Here is a 17,044-nt window from a genome sequence, read left to right on the forward strand (position 1 = left end):
ACCTGGTTTCCCAGATCTAAATCAGACGGCGGTTTCAAATGAAGAACAAAAACCTGCGGACACTAAGGCCCTGCGACACCGGTGTCAAACTCATTCCACAGAGGGGCCATGTGTCTGGGGGGATTTCGCTCCTCCCTTGCACTTGATTGATGAACTAACTCCCCACACCTACTTGTCTAGGGCTTCATAAAAATGTTTTAGAAAGACACTAGGCCTTCCGRGGAATGAGTTTGACAACCCTGTCCTATGAGAACCAAAGTTGCTCAGCCTTGCCGTAGCTCTTTGATCCTGTTATGTCCTTATTTATATTGGTGGATGACTAAACAAGATGGCGCAGGGAATGAACTTTGTTTCCTTTTTAAATCTCATTAACTGTGACGGTTGTTGCTTTGTGTAGATAGAACCTGGTTCGGTGATTTGCATTGTGCATACTTTTAGTTCAAAGGTGAAATGTCTGAACTGTCTGATCCTTTTCTCTCGTCTCCCAGGCTTCGTGTTACTTGAAGCAGGGGAAGTACAAGGAGGCGGAAGTCCTTTACAAAGAGATTCTCACCCAAGCTCACGAGAAGGAATTTGGATCCGTGGATGGTGAGCAAACTAGTCCGAAACTCGAAAGGGCCACAACAAACACTTGGGGGTAGTAGTCACTTTGCCTCCTTATTTGCAAACCTTTTTTTCAATCTGTTCTTCATCTACTCAAAGATACAGTACGTTCTAGGGTTTCTTTCACATGAATTCGAAGTTTTACGTTTCTCGAATGAACAATAGAGCGCTGGACTGTACTGACCACAGACATGCAGTAAGTCTGTGGATCTGACATCGTAGAACACGTTATTTCACACGTAGCATTTTGTACTGGCAAACTAGCTAACTGGTTTGTCAAGTTTTGCCATCAATTGTTAGGGCGGGTTATGACGCCCCAGTTAATGACAACGTAGTTGACAAGTCGACTTGAAGTGTAAGGGTTCATTGCTAATGAGAACATAGTTGACATTTGACTTCAACCACTTACAGAATAGTGCAGGCTAGAGCAGACCGATTTTAAGAGCTGTTCAGTAAATAATTCAAAATAATGTTTTACTTTCTAGATCATAAAGAAAGCAACTGGTTACTAGGAGTATAGAGAAAATGAAAGGATTGTTTTGTAGATTTTAATTTTTTTACATATATATTTTTAGATGTAAAGATTTAGAATATTTGAAGGGCTAGCTGGCTAACTAACAGATTCTGTTTTGTTAAAGTCCTAAGTTGAAAGAAGTATTTGGGAAAAAACTTCTTCCCATATTGAGTGTATTGGGAACGTGAAAATGTTTCCTATTTTCTAGCATTTGCTGTTTCTGATGCGCAATGAATGATCTTTTTCATTTGAGGTGTTATGGATGATCAAAGTGCCATAAGGTTTTCTTGACCTTTCACTCTAAATGCCATGTCACGTTGTAGGATAGTCACATGATACACAACACAACAATGAAGGTGAGTGGAACATTGATGGGTTTTTTCCCCCCAGAGTGAAATATGCACATTTCTGAAACAAGAACAAAATCCAACTTGGTTTACATAGGTGGTGCTTATTATATTGCCCACCATTTTAATTATTTATTACCAGTTGCGATATAAAGAATGTGAACAAAGATATGTAAGTCTCGGTTTTTGTGTCTAGACTTTGTTCGTTTTGTGTTGCTTGTTTTTGTCTTGTGTAAAATTCCATACTTTTATATATTTTTCATGATTTTTGTGATGGTGACACATTTTGTTTCATTGTATTTTTGGGTTCATCTGTCATGACGTTTCTTCACCAACTTTCTTTGGAAATCCCTTCTTGAAGTAGTCTTGACACAATGCCTTCGTAACACTGTTATAGAATCACATACATGACCACTTACTACAGCCAACCTTTTCTTGTAACTACTAGCATAATACTTATGATGTCGCTGTAAAGAAAAGGTTGGTTATTGTACACTGTCAAACAATTTTTTTTTGATAGGCATGTTTTCTTCATTATGATTAGTGTTATTCAGGCTTAACATGTCAAGATATTTCAAGTAAGCTACTACATCCTTTTAATTTCTCATGTATTTTTCTTTACTGTGCTTCCGTTGTCTTTCAGTCACATGTTATGTTGATTTTGTATTGAATGTTTTTGACGTTGACAATATTCTTTAGATTTTATTTTGAATGATTTATAATATTTTTTTATGCCATTAAATATGCTTCATTTATTTTTGATCCATAATTAAATGAAATGCCTTTAATCAAAGTTCTCAAGATTTAACATGTGAAATGATGGGTTGACTTTTTCCCATTTCCTTTTCCATACTCTCAATAAATTTGAGACATAATTGTGACCTTGTCTCTCTCTTGAGTTTCTTACTATGCCAATATATAATACACGGTTAATTAACAAATAGGTCTCAATTGATTATGTGAGGGGGTGGGGATGAATTTGAGGGATTATTAGAACTCTAGTCTCAGGTTGAAACAGCGTTTAAACAATCTCAAACCATTACTGAGATTGAGAGGTTGCGATAGGATCTTGTCTCTCAAAAGAAAGGAACCACGTTTAACTAATGTTGCCTACATGTCGGCAAGGTGCAGGTGTCTACGTCTGTATCCTACCGTTTTGTTAAAATGCCTGTCTGTTACTTGTTGAGGATGTTTTTGCCAGCATACAGCACACCTTTCTCCTTCTCCTCTGTCTCTGCAGCTGAGAACAAGCCCATCTGGATGCATGCCGAGGAGCGGGAGGAGTGCAAGGTGAGTCTACGTAAAGTGTGTGTGAGCGAGAGCACAGGCATGTGGCAGGGGTGCCCATTTTTATAAGAGGTGCCTATTTTGTTTACTTGTCAAAACTGTCTGGTCCCGTGTTCCTCAGTTGGTAGAGCATGGCGCTTGAAACACCAGGGTTGTGAGTTTGATTCCCATGYGGGACCAGTAAGAAACATTTCAAATGTATGCGCTCACTGTTGTAAGTTGCTTTGGATAAGAGCATCTGCAAAATGTCAAAAATGAGGGGGAAAAATGCTTATCTTTTGTAGACTCAGCGATATGACACCATACACATCGAGGCAGCAACATCCTGCTAACTGAAATCCGCAGCAACCAAAAGCTCTTACCGAAGGTGCACATTGCTAACAGTCAGTAGTGGTGGTCTGGACAGATTTCAAATCTGTTTTCTCTAAGCAGGATGTTGTCCCCGCTGTGTTTGATGTCAAATATCTGAGTCAATCGGAAAGGACATTTTGGAAAATGTGAGGGGTTTCCCTTTTTGTGACATGTATTTTTGTGCTCCTCTCTCCCCCTCCTTCTCTATCCTTGTATCACCAGAGCAAAGACGGCTATGGAGATTATGGCGGCTGGTATAAAAATTGCAAGGTGAACAGGTAAGAAGTCCACTTAAAGACTTGTTAGAACTACCGATGCAAAGGAATGGCACTGATTAGCATCTCTAGTCACTGCAGTGATTTTTGACGTGACCTTGGTGTGTGTGTCCATCAGCCCCACTGTCAACACCACCCTGCGTAACCTGGGAGCTCTGTACCGCCGGCAAGGCAAGATAGAGGCCGCTGAGACCCTGGAGGAGTGTGCCTTGAGGTCCCGAAAACAGGTCAGCTTCTCTCTCACATTTATAAAAACACACACACACGTTCAAGCTTAAATCCAAACTTGTGTATATTCAGTTATGGAAATGCTTGAACTGAAGGTAGACATCCACAGAGACTTTAAGATCTATTTGTTATTAGTGTTTTACATCTGTATATTCATGGACTATTTTGCTTGATTGTGTGTTTGTGACTGCATGGTTTACTGATTTTTACCAATCAGTTGCGCCAATTACTTTCAATAATAATAATGTTAGATCAAAAGGTGAAATGATATTGCAAAATTGAACGGTTTTGTGTGTTTTGTTCAGGGTGTGGTGGAGCTGCAGAGAGACGGAGACAGGAGGAGGAGCAGGGAGAGTCTGAGCAGCGTAAAATATGAGAGCGCCTCCGAAGCGGGGGAGGACGGCAGCGTGGACTGGAACGGGGTGAGTGCACTGCACAGACACGCACACCTAAGACTTAATATATTATTTAGGAAGGCATAGAGTGCAAATGTAGTGTGAAATATAGACTATATATACAAAAGTATGTGTACACCCCTTCAAATTATTGTATTCAGCTATTTCAGCCTCACCCATTGCTGTTTAAAATCAGCAATGCAATCTACATAGAAAAACATTGGCAGTAGAATGGCCTTACTGAAGAGCTCCCTGACTTTCAACGTGGCACCGTCATAGGATGCCACCTTTCCAACAAGTCACTTATCACATTTCTGCCCAGCTAGAGCTGCCCCGCTCAACTGTATGCTGTTACTGTGAAGTGGAAACATCTAGGAGCAGCAACGGCTCAGCGGCGAAGTGGTAGGCCACACAAGCTCACGGAACAGGACCGCTGAAGTGCGTAAAAAATCGTCTGTCCTCGGTTGCATCACTCACTAACGAGTTCCAAACTGCCTCTGGAAACAACGTCAGCGCAGAACTGTTCGTTGGGAGCTTCATGAAATGGGTTTCCGTGGCCGAGCAGCCGCACACAAGCCTCAGCTCATCATGCGTCGGCTGGAGTGGTGTAAAGGGCGCCACCATTGGACTCTCCAGCAGTGGAAACGTGTTCTCTGGAGTCATAAATCACACTTCATCATCTGGCAGTTTGACGAATTAACCTTGGTTTGGCGGATGCTAGGAGAACTCTGCCTGCCCCAATGCATAGAGCCAACTGTAAAGTTTGGTGGAGGAGGAATAATGGTCTGGGGCTGCTTTTCATGGTTCGGGCTAGGACCCTTCCAGTGAAGGGAAATCCTAACGCTACAGAATACAATGACATTTTAGACGGTTCTGTGCTTCCAACTTTGTAGCAACAGTTTGGGGAAGGCCCTTTCCTGTTTCAGCATGACAATGCCCCCGTGCACAAAGCGAAGTCCATACAGAAATGGTTTGTTGATATCGGCGTGGAAGAACTTGACTGGCCTGCACAGAGCCCTAACCTCAACCCTATCAAACGCCTTCGGGATGAATTGGAACGCTGACTGTGGGCCTAATCGCCCAACATTAATGCCCAACCTCGCTAATGCTCTTGTGGCTGAATGGAGGCAAGTCCCTGCAGCAATGTTCCAACATCTAGTGGAGGCTGTTATAGCAGCAAAGCGGGGACCAACTCAATATAAGTGCCCATGGTTTTTGAATGAGATGTTCGACGAGCAGGTGTCTAAATACTTTTGCTCGTGTAGTGTATTTCTAACACAGATTTGGTTCTTTGCCAGCAACTTGTCAATCCAGAAGACATGTGATTAGAAGGTATTAAGTTATTAATAATATCTTTATATATTCTACTGGGTTTAATATATACTAGGTATACATGAGACTGGCCAGGTGAAAGCTATGATCCCTTATTGATGCGACTTGTTAAATCCACTTCAGGCAGTGTAGTTGAAGGGGAGGTGACCGGTTGAGGGGTTTTTAAGCCTTGAGACAATTGAGACATGGATTGTGTCATTGAGGGTGAATGGGCAAGACAAACAAATGTAAGTGCCTTTGAACGGGGTATGGTAGTAGGTGCCAGGCGCATCGGTTTGTCAAACCCAGCAGCGTTGCAGTTCTTCTCGCTTTCAACAGTTTCCCGTGTGTATCAAGAACGGTCCACCACCCAAAGGACATCCAGCCAACTTGACAAGCTTGTGGGAAGCATTAGAGTCGAAGTGAGCCAGCACCCCTGCGGAACGCTTTCGACACCTTGTAGAGTCCATGCCTAGACGAATTGAGCCTGTTTAATATTAGGAAGGTGTTCCTAATGTTTGGTGTACTGAGTGTATAATGGTTTTAAAGCAGATTCTCCACAGCCCTGGTCCCTAACTGTAGATGGTTAGGAGCACGCTGCATTGCAGGGTGAGTAGACTCCTAAGGTGCCCCTAGAGTCCCACTGCGGTTCACACTGATGTCATTAGCTGACTGCGTTCKGTGCAGCGTAGCGAATACTACAAAAGCTTTCTTCTCTAAACCTTTTCAAATGTGATATAATTGTCACAGTGTAGGGCCACAAATGATTGTCTTCTACATTTTAATTCTTTATGACAAAATGCGAATGTGCAGTCATTTATACAGATTGATTAATATTGGTCATAAAATAATGTTCTAAGCTTTGATCTTTTAATCTTGCTGTATTCCTCTCTTGAAGGGTGTGTTAACCTTGTGTTTTTCTACCTGTGTTTTTGTCTCATCTTTCTCTTTTCTGCTGTATGTCTCTTTCTCCCCGTTCTGGTTCTCTCTCTCCTCACTTTCTCTTGTCTGTCTTTCGCTCTCCACTTTTCTTGTTCTCTTCTCTCTTTCTGTCCTCCATTAGGCCTAAATCAGCAGGATGACCTTCCTCCGCCTCACTCTCCTCAACCAATCAAGCCAATCGAATCAAAATGGATGTCTCTTGTCATTTCCTCTGTGTGAAGCCTCTTCTAATCTTTCATGGAGGACTCCTCCTTCATCCCCACTCCCAATTCTATCCCAAAACTGATCATCCCTTTTACCTCCCATCCTTTCGGGGTCTCTCACTCCCACGCATGTTCTCTCTATCTTCTTGCATTGTCCWCACTCTGCCCCTCTTCCCCTGATCTCTTGCCCTCTTCCTCTTGCGTTGTCTTTATCCCTCTCTCTAGCCGTCTTGTGCTCTCGTTCATGCCCACTCATTCCTCTCATCATTCTGCGTCACATCTTCCAGCCTTTTTCTCTTCCTCTATCCCCCGTCTCTCCCTTCCTCTTGCCGTGTCATCACTTGTCTAGTATGTATGATATTCTAACCAATAAGAGACGGTGGACAGTGGCACCAGAGTCCAATTGAACACTGGAAACTTAACTATCAAAGAAAGCTGTGGTTTGATTTTCTGTTCTTCTTGTATGCAAATATGATTGTTTTTCAATTGATCTTCATATTTCCACTAAGCACAGTCGCGCAGTAATAACGGCATCAATTATTGGTCCACTACCAAATGAGACCAGTCAGAATTGTTATCTCGTTTTGTTATCGCTATGACCTTATTGGCCACTGACGAGCAACCAGCTAGAGTAGTGGTTTTTGTTTCGCTGCTGCCCGCTTTTTGTCCTGACATTTGACCAGGATTGATCTACCTTGGTGCCTTTTTTTTATGTTCACAAATTTTGTTAACTTGCAACTTGTTTTAAGTGTGACCATGACCCTTGTAAAATATTTATGCGTACTGTTATGTTATATAGYAGCAAATGTAAGACAATAAAAAAATATATAGTGACGCTATTATGATTCCAAGTCACGTCGCCACTTAAAAGCACCTTTTTGAGTTTACACACCGATTACTTATGTTTTATTGAGATTAGTGTATCTGTCTCCTGTTTTTATTTTGTTTACTTTTAAATATTTTCTTATATAGGATAGTATTTATCTTTGCATTTTACCTCTAAGCAATTGCTTTATTATTATTATTATATAGCCATATGTTTAGTAATGATGGTGCCGGTTCCTGACTATGGTATTGACGTTTTAAAGAGGAACAGCTTACTAACTGTAGAATCAGTGTCTTTGAATTGAATGGCATTGTGCAAATTGCTTTCTCCAAGGCCATAGCTTGGGAAAAATATGTTTTCTCTAATTATGCTCTAATTAAGCTAGAGAACTTGTTTCATATTTTCAAGTAGCCATTGAAAAGGGACACAAACACCAGAGACACGGAAACGCACACATTAATGTACACTGCTGCACAAAGTTGTTGTATTTGACTTTGTAGTTTGTAAGCTTCTGAGTGGCATTTCGTGAGGTCACTTATTTGGTTTTAGCCTAATGGTCCTCTTGTTGTTATCGTCTCGTTTTAAAAGCCTACTTTACCCTGCTATGACGCAAGGCAGTCGTAACAGCTTATGTTAGTTTATAACACCTATGAACAGCCATGGCGCACATGAAACGACCAAGGTGAGCTATCTTGTCAGCCAACAACCTAGTTACCTTGAACACGGTGACATGTGACCTAGCCGGCTGCTCATAAGATATATGTTATAAATTGACATCAGATTTTATGAACGCTCCTGATGACAACATTGCTGTGCTTACAGCAGCTTAAAGATCGGCTTTAGATTGGGGATTTAAGTTAGGCGTGATCATTGTGAGGCATCGTTGAACAGTTATGTTACCTGAATGTAAAGATTTTTCAAACAGCGCTGTAGCTTGAAATGTACTCCTTGTTGTCCACTAACTTTCCCATGTTTTTATTTTATATTTCCCATGTTTCAGTCACTAGTTTAGAATGAGGGAAACTCTCTTCATATGATGTATTTTAGGCTGAATAAGTGTAGTACTAGTAACTAACCTAGCTAGCCAGTCGTTTCAGCATTAGCCAACACCATCAAATTGAAGTTACCTGTATGCCATGTAGTTACTCTATAAGCACTTTAACTATTATATAATAACTATCACAATCAGTGCAGGTATATACTAGTACATCTACAGATGATGTTTTAAAGTGCATGTGCTAAACCTAAACATGTACTATGAGACTATTACTTAAGTTAGTTCATGTGTAGTTAAAGGTAATTACACTTACACAATTCCGTGTAACTGGCATTTTGGTATCTCGGTGTAAAGATGTTGCTAACCGATTTAAAAAAAAATATATATATATAATAATAAACGGTAATAGTGGAGCTAGCCAATTCTGAAACACACTGGCTGTCCGGCTGGTAGGCCTATGTAGTGGAGCAATTTAGCTACGTCACACTTTATTTCATTGGTCTGTCTGTAGAATGCTCTCCATTACTAATACTCCTGTCCTGGCATTGTGTAGGCCTACGTACACCCTCCCTTTGTTGCATTGTGAWGAATGCGTCTCTTAACTTTGTTTGACATTGACTGAAAATAAAGACTTTCATTTGGGCTTTTCTTTGGCTGGATGCTTGTGTAAACTGACCTGAGGGGGAACCGCACATCCAATATGCTCTCTCCCACTCACTCTCTTTATCTCTCCCCTCTGGAGTCCATTGACCTAGTTTCACAACCCGGAAGCTCTGGTGCATGAAAGCTTCACTCCCGTACTAAAATGTAGTACACAGGCTGCAYATTTAATCCAATTACATTTCACCCCCTTCTACCTGAAGTGTGCACTTAGTGTCTAAGTACTGAAGGTTTGCTTCAGTTGTGGTAGGGCATGAAAGACTAGTTTCTCAAAGCYAAGAGCATTTCTACAGCTTCATCCTATTCATACATTTTTGTTTGAAATGTATTATCTTCGACACACTGTAAATTCCTCTCCTGCCCCCTACTGGAGAAGTACTGATTTTGAAATAATGCCATTGACTATGCCTTAGCGAGGGCAGGGTTAGGTTTGGTAGCTTCTCGTCTGCCGCCTTCATTTGTACTGGTCTGAAAAATACTGAACAGTATAAAACCATAGGGTGGATACAAATTTGTGGAATTGATTTTAGTCTTTCAGTACTAACCCTAACCCATCATAGCAGATGAAGGAAAGGAGACAAGGTGAGTATGAGTAAGCCACTTTACTAGATTGTTGATACACCCCTGGAGAGCCCTTAGGTCTGCAGGCTTTTGTTCGAGGCCAGCACAAAAAAAACCTAAGTGGGTATTGTAAAGGAAGTTTCAGGATGGTAGCCGAGATTTATTGCTGATGCTTTTTGGACACAATTTGTCAAAGCAATCTGGTATGTTTGGGCTGGACTGGAAAATAATGTGCACACCCCCCGGGGTCTATCAGGAATGGATTGGGCGACTGAGTTTCCAGGATTGTCTGACCCTGGTGTTGTTTCAGGATGGCAGTGGGAGCCTGAGGAGAGCAGGATCGATGGGGAGGCTCCGGGACGTCTTACGGCGAAGCAGCGAGATGCTGGTGAAGAAACTACAGGGGAACGGTCCCCCCGACCCACGCAACCCCCAGTAAGAGAGAAACATGCGCAAACACACAGTGCTTATTGAGTCCTCACACCCCATGCACAGTTATAACATTTTGCTGCCTTAAAGGTACAATATGTAATACTACTTCATTCAAATGGCTCTAAATGCCCATAATAAAGTGGCAAGGATCAGAGAATAAAATGCTTTGAAGATTACATAATAACTTCAGACCCCAGTGTTGCGCCTCTGGCAGCTGCTAGTATAACAGTGTTCGAGTACGATTTGGCTGTAGAATGTGACCTGTGTGCTCTCACATAAGATGCGTGGCCACTTGCTTTTCGAAGGACCCAAGACCCATCTGACAATAGCAGTTCTTGGAGTTTGCGAAACAGCATTGGCACTTGGATTGAAACCGGTGCTATGGTCCGATGACATGAAATAGAGCTCTTTGGCCCCACACACACCGGTGGTGAGTTTGGCATCGAAAAACGGATGTGGTGTCCGCAACAAACGCTGACACTACACATCCAAGTATATCTGACCAAATTATGAAAGACGAGCATTGTAGTTTTGCATTCTGTAAAGTGAGTGTGGAAGAGGTGAGGAAATGATTGGTGTCTAACAACAATGAAAAGCCACTGGGGTCTGACAACTTGGATGGAAAATGACTGAGGATAATAGTGGATGATATTGCCACTCCTATTTMCCATATCTTCAGTCTAAGCCTACTAGAATGCGTGTGTGCTCCCAGGCTTGGAGGGAAGCAAAGGTCATTCCGCTACCCAAGAATAGTAAAGCCCCCCTTTACTGGCTGAAATAGCTGACCAATCAGCCTGTTACCAACCCTTAGTAAACTTTTGGAAAAAATTGTTTGACCAGATACAATGCTATTTTACAGTAATCAAATTGACTACAAACTTTCAGCATGCGTATATGGGAAGAACATTCAACAAGCACAGCACTTACACAAATGACTGATGATTGGCTTAGAGAAATTGWTAAGATTGTGGGGGCTGTTTTGTTAGACTTCAGTGCGGCTTTTGACATTATTGATCATAGTCTTATGTGTTATGGCTTTWTACCCCCTGCTATATTGTGGATAAAGAGTTATTACACAGAGGGTGTTCTTTAATGGAAGTTTTTCCAACATAATCCAGGTAGAATCAGGAATTCCCCAGGGCAGCTGTCTAGGCCAATTTACTTTTTTTCAATCTTTACTAATGACATGCCACTGGCTTTAACACTTAACAAAGAATTGCAGTTKGTTTCAGAGTAGGTGGGTGGCAAGGAATAATTTWGTAAAAGCATTGTATTTGGGACAAATAATTGACTAAACCCTAAACCTCAGCTAAGTCTTGTAATAAATAATGTGGAAATTGAGCAAGTTGAGGTGACTAAACTGCTRMGCGTAACCCTGGATTGTAAACTGTCATGGTCAAAACATATTGATATAACAGTAGCTTAGAGGAGAAGTATATCAATAATAAGGCGCTGCTCTGCCTTAACAGCACTATCAACCAGGCAGGTCCTATAGGACCTGGTTTTGTTGCCCCTGGACTACTGTAAAATTGTGTGGTCAAGTGCAACAGAAAAGGACTTAGGAAAGTTGCAATTGGCTCAGAACAGGGCAGCACGGCTGGCCCTTGGATGTACACAGAGAGCTAATATTAATAATATGCATGTCAATCTGTTTTTATGAGAGGTATTGACATGTTGAATGCACCAAGCTGTCTGTTTTGAACTACTGGCGCACAGCTCGGACACCAACGCATACCCCACAAGACATGCCACCAGAGGTCTCTTCACAGTCCCCAAGTCCAGAACAGACAATGGGAGGCGCACAGTACTACATAGAGCCATGACTACATGGAACTCTATTCCACATCAAGTAACTGATGTAAGCAGTAAAATTTGATTTAAAAAACAGATAAAAATACACCTTATGGAACAGAGGGGACTGTGAAGCAACACAAACCGTAGGCACAGACACATGTATACATACACACGATAGCATGCGCACTATACACATGGATTTAGTACTGTAGATATGTAGTAATGGTGGAGTAGGGGCCTGAGTCCACACAGTGTGTTGTGAAATCTGTGAATGTATTATGTTTAAAATTGTATGAACTGCCTTAATTTTGCTCGACCCCAGGAAGAGTAGCTGCTGCCTTGGCACCAGCTAATGGGGATCCATAATAAATACAAATACCTACTGTAAAATATGGTGGGGTGCTTTAATGTTATGGGGTTATTTTGCTTCCACTGGTCCTGGGGCCCTTAAGGTCAACGTTGGCTTCAAAGCCTTTCATTGGCCAAGACATAGCATCAGTAATCCAGTGTTTGTATACATCATTGGTTGAACCCTCACTGCAGGAACAATAAATAATAGTGGAAGCCTCATCCAAGCTCAGTTTTTGCAGTGTGTAAATTTAGATAATGAATAATACGAGATGCTCAGAGACCAGGTTGGGTTAGGCACAGGGGTGGTTAGTGCCAGATCGCCTGTTTTTACATGCTGAAATAGTCAACTAACGTACGTTGGACACTTGCGCCACATMAAAATAAAGCCCCTTAGTTCGTCTTCTTTGCATAATGTTGTCATGGAAAATATTTTATTTCCAACAACCAATCAGCAACTGAAAGTTGGCATTGGTTGACTGACAGTGGCTGGAAATACAATTCGATTTCTAAAGTAAGCAAATAGTTAGCCAACATTATACTACATCTAAAGTAACTCTGAAGTCAAGGTTTTGTCTGTCAAAGATTGAATAAAAACTGCTGTATTTTTGTAAGCTATTGTTAGAATTGCTAGGTTTTATGACTATAGTTGCTCGCTAATGTGGCAACACAGCCATGTCTAAAGTAAATTTGACGCCATTATGATGATGAAGTGGTTTCCTACTAATTATTTATTTTAGATTATGGACATTATAGGTCAGAGCCATGGTTGAGTGGTAACACTCCCAGCATAAGTCACATGTACAAATCTCCCCGCTTGAGACCAGGGTTCAATCCCRGCATTCATATATCCCAATGTTTCTCCCACCTGCCTGTATCCCAATCTGATTTCCATCATGATCTTTAGTACCAGGACATTTTAGCCAAAAACCTGGTTGCCTCTGCCAGGAGGCTGATACTTGGCCGCAAGTGGATCTTCTAGCAAGACAATAACCACAAGCACACATCAAAATCCACAAAGAAATTGTTAATTGACCATTTTTTAAAAAGATTTTTATGCAATAGCCATATGAGTCCCCGGACCCCATTGAAAGCCTGTGATTTTAATTGAAGAGGGCAGTCCATAAGTGCAGACAAAGGATATCAAGGTTCTGGACAGATTCTGTATGGAGAAATGGTCTAAGATCCCTCCCATTGTGTTCGCCAATCTCATAAAAAGGCTGTGTCGTTATCTTTGCAAGGGGAGGGTGCTGGAGTATTAAAAACAGGGGTGCCAATATATTTGACCCTTTTATCGATTTTGTATTTATTTATTACTTGTTAAACAAAATCTCTCTTTCTCTGAGCAATTGTATAAAATACTATAATTGTAAAACAAAAATATATATTGCTCAGTATTTGTATTATTATATAAATGTTTTGCTGATTTTTATCAGGGTGCCAATAATTTTGGACCTGCCTACAATACTTTCTATCTGGTTTTAGACATTCAATTAGGGATGACCGGTATGGATATTCTGGACTGTTACCAATATCCATTTATTTTATGGCCTTCTGAACCACTATAGCACAGATAGAAGATGCACCCAAGTTGCTATGTTCATAAGATTATTAAGACAAATTGTGAAATTACTTAAATATCTTTATTTTTTTTATTACACCTTTATTTAACCAGGTAGGCAAGTTGAGAACAAGTTCTCATTTACAATTGCGACCTGTCCAAGATAAAYCAAAGCAGTTCGACACATACAACAACAGAGTTACACATGGAGTAAAACAAACATACAGTCAATAARACAGTAGAAAAATAAGTCTATATACAATGTGAGCAGATGAGATAAGGGGGGTAAAGGCAAAAAAAGGCCATGGTGGCGAAGTAAATACAATATAGCAAGTAAAACACTGGAATGGTAGATTTGCAGTGGAAGAATGTGCAAAGTAGAAATAATGGGGTGCAAAGGAGCAAAATAAATAAATACAGTAGGGGAAGAGGTTTTGCTGTGTGCAAATGGATTAGACAAAAGTGAAATTATAGGCATTAGCAAGACACCCCAAAAAAGGAGTGATCTGCAGGTGGTCTGACCACAGACAACTTCTCAGTTCCTATGCTTTCCGGCTGAATGTTTGGTCACTTTTGAATGCGGCGGTGCTCTCACTCTAGTGGTAGCATGAGACGGAGTCTTACAACCCACACCAAGTGCTCAGTAAGTGCAGTCTCATCCAGTTGATGGCACATCAATGCGAGCTGTGGCCAAAAAGGTTTGCTGTGTTTCTGTCAGGTAGTGTCCAGCAGCCATGAGGCGCTACCAGGAGAAACAGGCCGTACATCAGGAAGACGTGGAGAGAGGCCCGTAGAGGCAACAAACCAGCGCAGGACGCTACCCTCCGCCTTTGTCAAGGAGGTGCCACTCCAGAGCCCTGCAAATGACCTCCAGGCAGGCCACAAAATATACATATGTCAGGCATATGGTCTCAACAAGGGGTCTGAGGATTCTCATCTCGGTACCTATGGCAGTCAGGCTACCTCCTGGCGAGCACATGGAGTGCTGTGCGGCCCCACAAAAGAAATGCCACCCACACCATGACTGACCCACCGCCAAAACCGTCTGCTGGAGATGCTTGCAGCAGCAGAAAACATTCTCCACAACGTCTCAGACTCTGTCACTCTGTCACATGTGCTCAGTCGTGAACCTCGCTTCATCTTGTGAAGAGCACAGGGCGCCAGTGGCGAATTTTAGCCAATCTTGGTGTTCTCTGGCAATGCCAAACAGTCCTGCAACGGTGCTGGGCTGTAAGCACAACCCCGCACCTGTGGACGTCGCCTGCAATACCACCCTCATGGAGTCTTGTTTCGACCGTTTGAGCAGACACCATGCACATTTTTGGCCTTGCTGGAGGTCATTTTGCAGGCTCTGGGCAGTGCACCTCCTTGCACAAAGGCGGGAGGTAGCGGTCCTGCTGCTGTGCTTGGTTGCCCTCCTACGCCCCGCCACGTCTTCCTGATGTACTGGCCCGGTCTCCTGGTACGCCGCCATGCTCTGGGACACTACGCTGACCAGGACACAGCAAACCTGTTTTCTGCCACAGCTCGCATGATTGCCATCCTGGAGAGCTGCACTACCTGAGCCACTTTTGTGGGGTTGTAGATCTCCGTCTTCATGCTACCACTAGATTGGAAGAGCCACCGCCAGCATTCAAAAGTGACAAACATCAGCCAGGAAGCATAGGAACCTGAGAAGTTGTCTGTTGGTCACCACACTGCAGAATCACTCCTTTTTTGGGTCTTGCTAATTCGCCTATCATTTCCCACCTTTTTCTATTCCATTTTGCACAACAGCACTGTGGAAATTTATTGTCAATCAGTGGTGAGCTTCCTAAGTGGACAGTTTGATATTCATAGAAGTGTGATTGGACTTGGAGTTTACACTTGTGTTGTTTAAGTTTTACCCTTTATTTTTTGTTGAGCAGTGATATTTTTTAAACTTTTCCCATATGCGGTCATCCCCCTCTTTCAAAGGGGACACTCTTGGACCACTTTGACCCAAAAACTTGCATACAGACCTATATCTATCCTACCCCTGGCCTTTCTAAGTCTTCGAAAACAAGTCAACAAACAGATTACAAACCATTTCGAATCCCACTCGGCACCTTCTCCGCTATGCAAATCTGGTTTTCAGCAGCGTCAGGTGCTGCACCTCACCACGGTCGGATGGTCCTAAACAATATCGTAAACCACCATCGATAAGGAAAAACAATACTGTGCAGCCGTATTCATTGACCTGGCCAAGGTCTTTCGACTCTGTCAATCACCACAATCCTCATCGGCCGACTCAGATAGCCTTGGTTTCTCAAATGATGCCTCGCCTGGTTCACCAAACTTACTTCTCTGATAGAGTTCAGATGTGTCAAATCGGAGGGCCTGTTGTCCGGGCCTCTGCAGGCTCTATGGGGGTTCCACAGGGTATTCAAATTCTATGGGCCGTACCTCTTCATCTGACTTACAGTCAATGATGTCGCCTGCTGCTGTGGCTCTGACTTCCACACTCTACCGCAGACGACACCATTCTGATATACTTTCTGCCCTTCTTTGGACACTGTAACAACCCTCCAGACGAGCTTCAATGCAGTACACTCTCCTTCCGTGGCGTCCAACTGCTCTTTAAATACAAAGTAAAACTAAAGGGGCATTCAGTCAAACCATCGCGCCTGGCCACCTGCCCGCCGCGTCCAAGCATCAACTACTACTAGGACGGTTCTACTTAGAATAGTTGTGCGACAAACTACAAATACCGTAGGATTGTCTGGTTAGGACTGTAAACTCATCTTCCAGACTCACATTACAAACGATCTCCAATCAAAAGTTAGATCGTAGAATTGCTTCCATATTCGCAACAGCATCTTCAGCTTCATGCTGCCAAACATTACCTCGTTAAAACTTACCATCTTACCGGCATCCTCCGACTATCCGGCGATGTCATTCTAACATAAATAGCCCTCCCAATACCCTAACTCAATAAATGTGGATGCCAGCTCATCCAGTGCCATCCGTTTTTGTCACCAAAGCCCCATATACTACCCACACTGCACCTGTACGCCTCTCGTTCAACTGGGACCCTCGTTCATATCGGTACGCCAAACCCACTGGCTCCAGGTCATCAACAAACCCTGCTACGGTAAAGTCCGCCCTTAGCTCGCCTGGTCAACCAGTAGCAAGCACCCACTGTACGCACGCACTCCGAGCAGGTATATCTGCTGCTGGTCACCCCCAAAAAGCCATTCCTTCCTTTGGCCACCTCTCCTTCCAGTTCTTCTGCTGCCAATAGGAGGAACGAACTACAAAAACTCCTGAAACTGAAACACTTATCTGCCCTCATAGCTTAAGCCACCGCTGTCAGAGCAGGCTCACAGATTTACTGCACCGTTACCATAAGCCCATCTATTAATTTAGCCCAAAACACAGACTACCTTCA

The 17,044-nt window shown here is 42.5% G+C and overlaps 1 protein-coding gene across 2 annotated transcripts in view; it reads left to right on the forward strand.

Moving 5' to 3' along the window:
- Nucleotides 1-12,116, forward strand: part of LOC112068654 (kinesin light chain 1) — a 34,216-nt gene extending 22,100 nt beyond the window's left edge. Inside the window, exons 9-14 of one of the 2 annotated variants that reach the window (XM_024135851.2) lie at nucleotides 489-588; nucleotides 2,705-2,754; nucleotides 3,325-3,380; nucleotides 3,496-3,604; nucleotides 3,911-4,027; nucleotides 9,811-12,116. In XM_024135851.2, the coding sequence (XP_023991619.2) occupies nucleotides 489-588; nucleotides 2,705-2,754; nucleotides 3,325-3,380; nucleotides 3,496-3,604; nucleotides 3,911-4,027; nucleotides 9,811-9,939 (561 nt within the window). In that variant the 3' untranslated portion in view covers nucleotides 9,940-12,116. Of the gene's footprint in view, nucleotides 1-488; nucleotides 589-2,704; nucleotides 2,755-3,324; nucleotides 3,381-3,495; nucleotides 3,605-3,910; nucleotides 4,028-6,374; nucleotides 8,922-9,810 lie in introns of those variants that run through there. The other variant, XM_070438265.1, reaches the window with a different exon arrangement.
- Nucleotides 12,117-17,044: the final 4,928 nt, after the last annotated feature.

This window comes from Salvelinus sp. IW2-2015, unplaced genomic scaffold (genome assembly GCF_002910315.2).
Source record: "Salvelinus sp. IW2-2015 unplaced genomic scaffold, ASM291031v2 Un_scaffold640, whole genome shotgun sequence".
NCBI lineage: Eukaryota > Metazoa > Chordata > Actinopteri > Salmoniformes > Salmonidae > Salvelinus > Salvelinus sp. IW2-2015.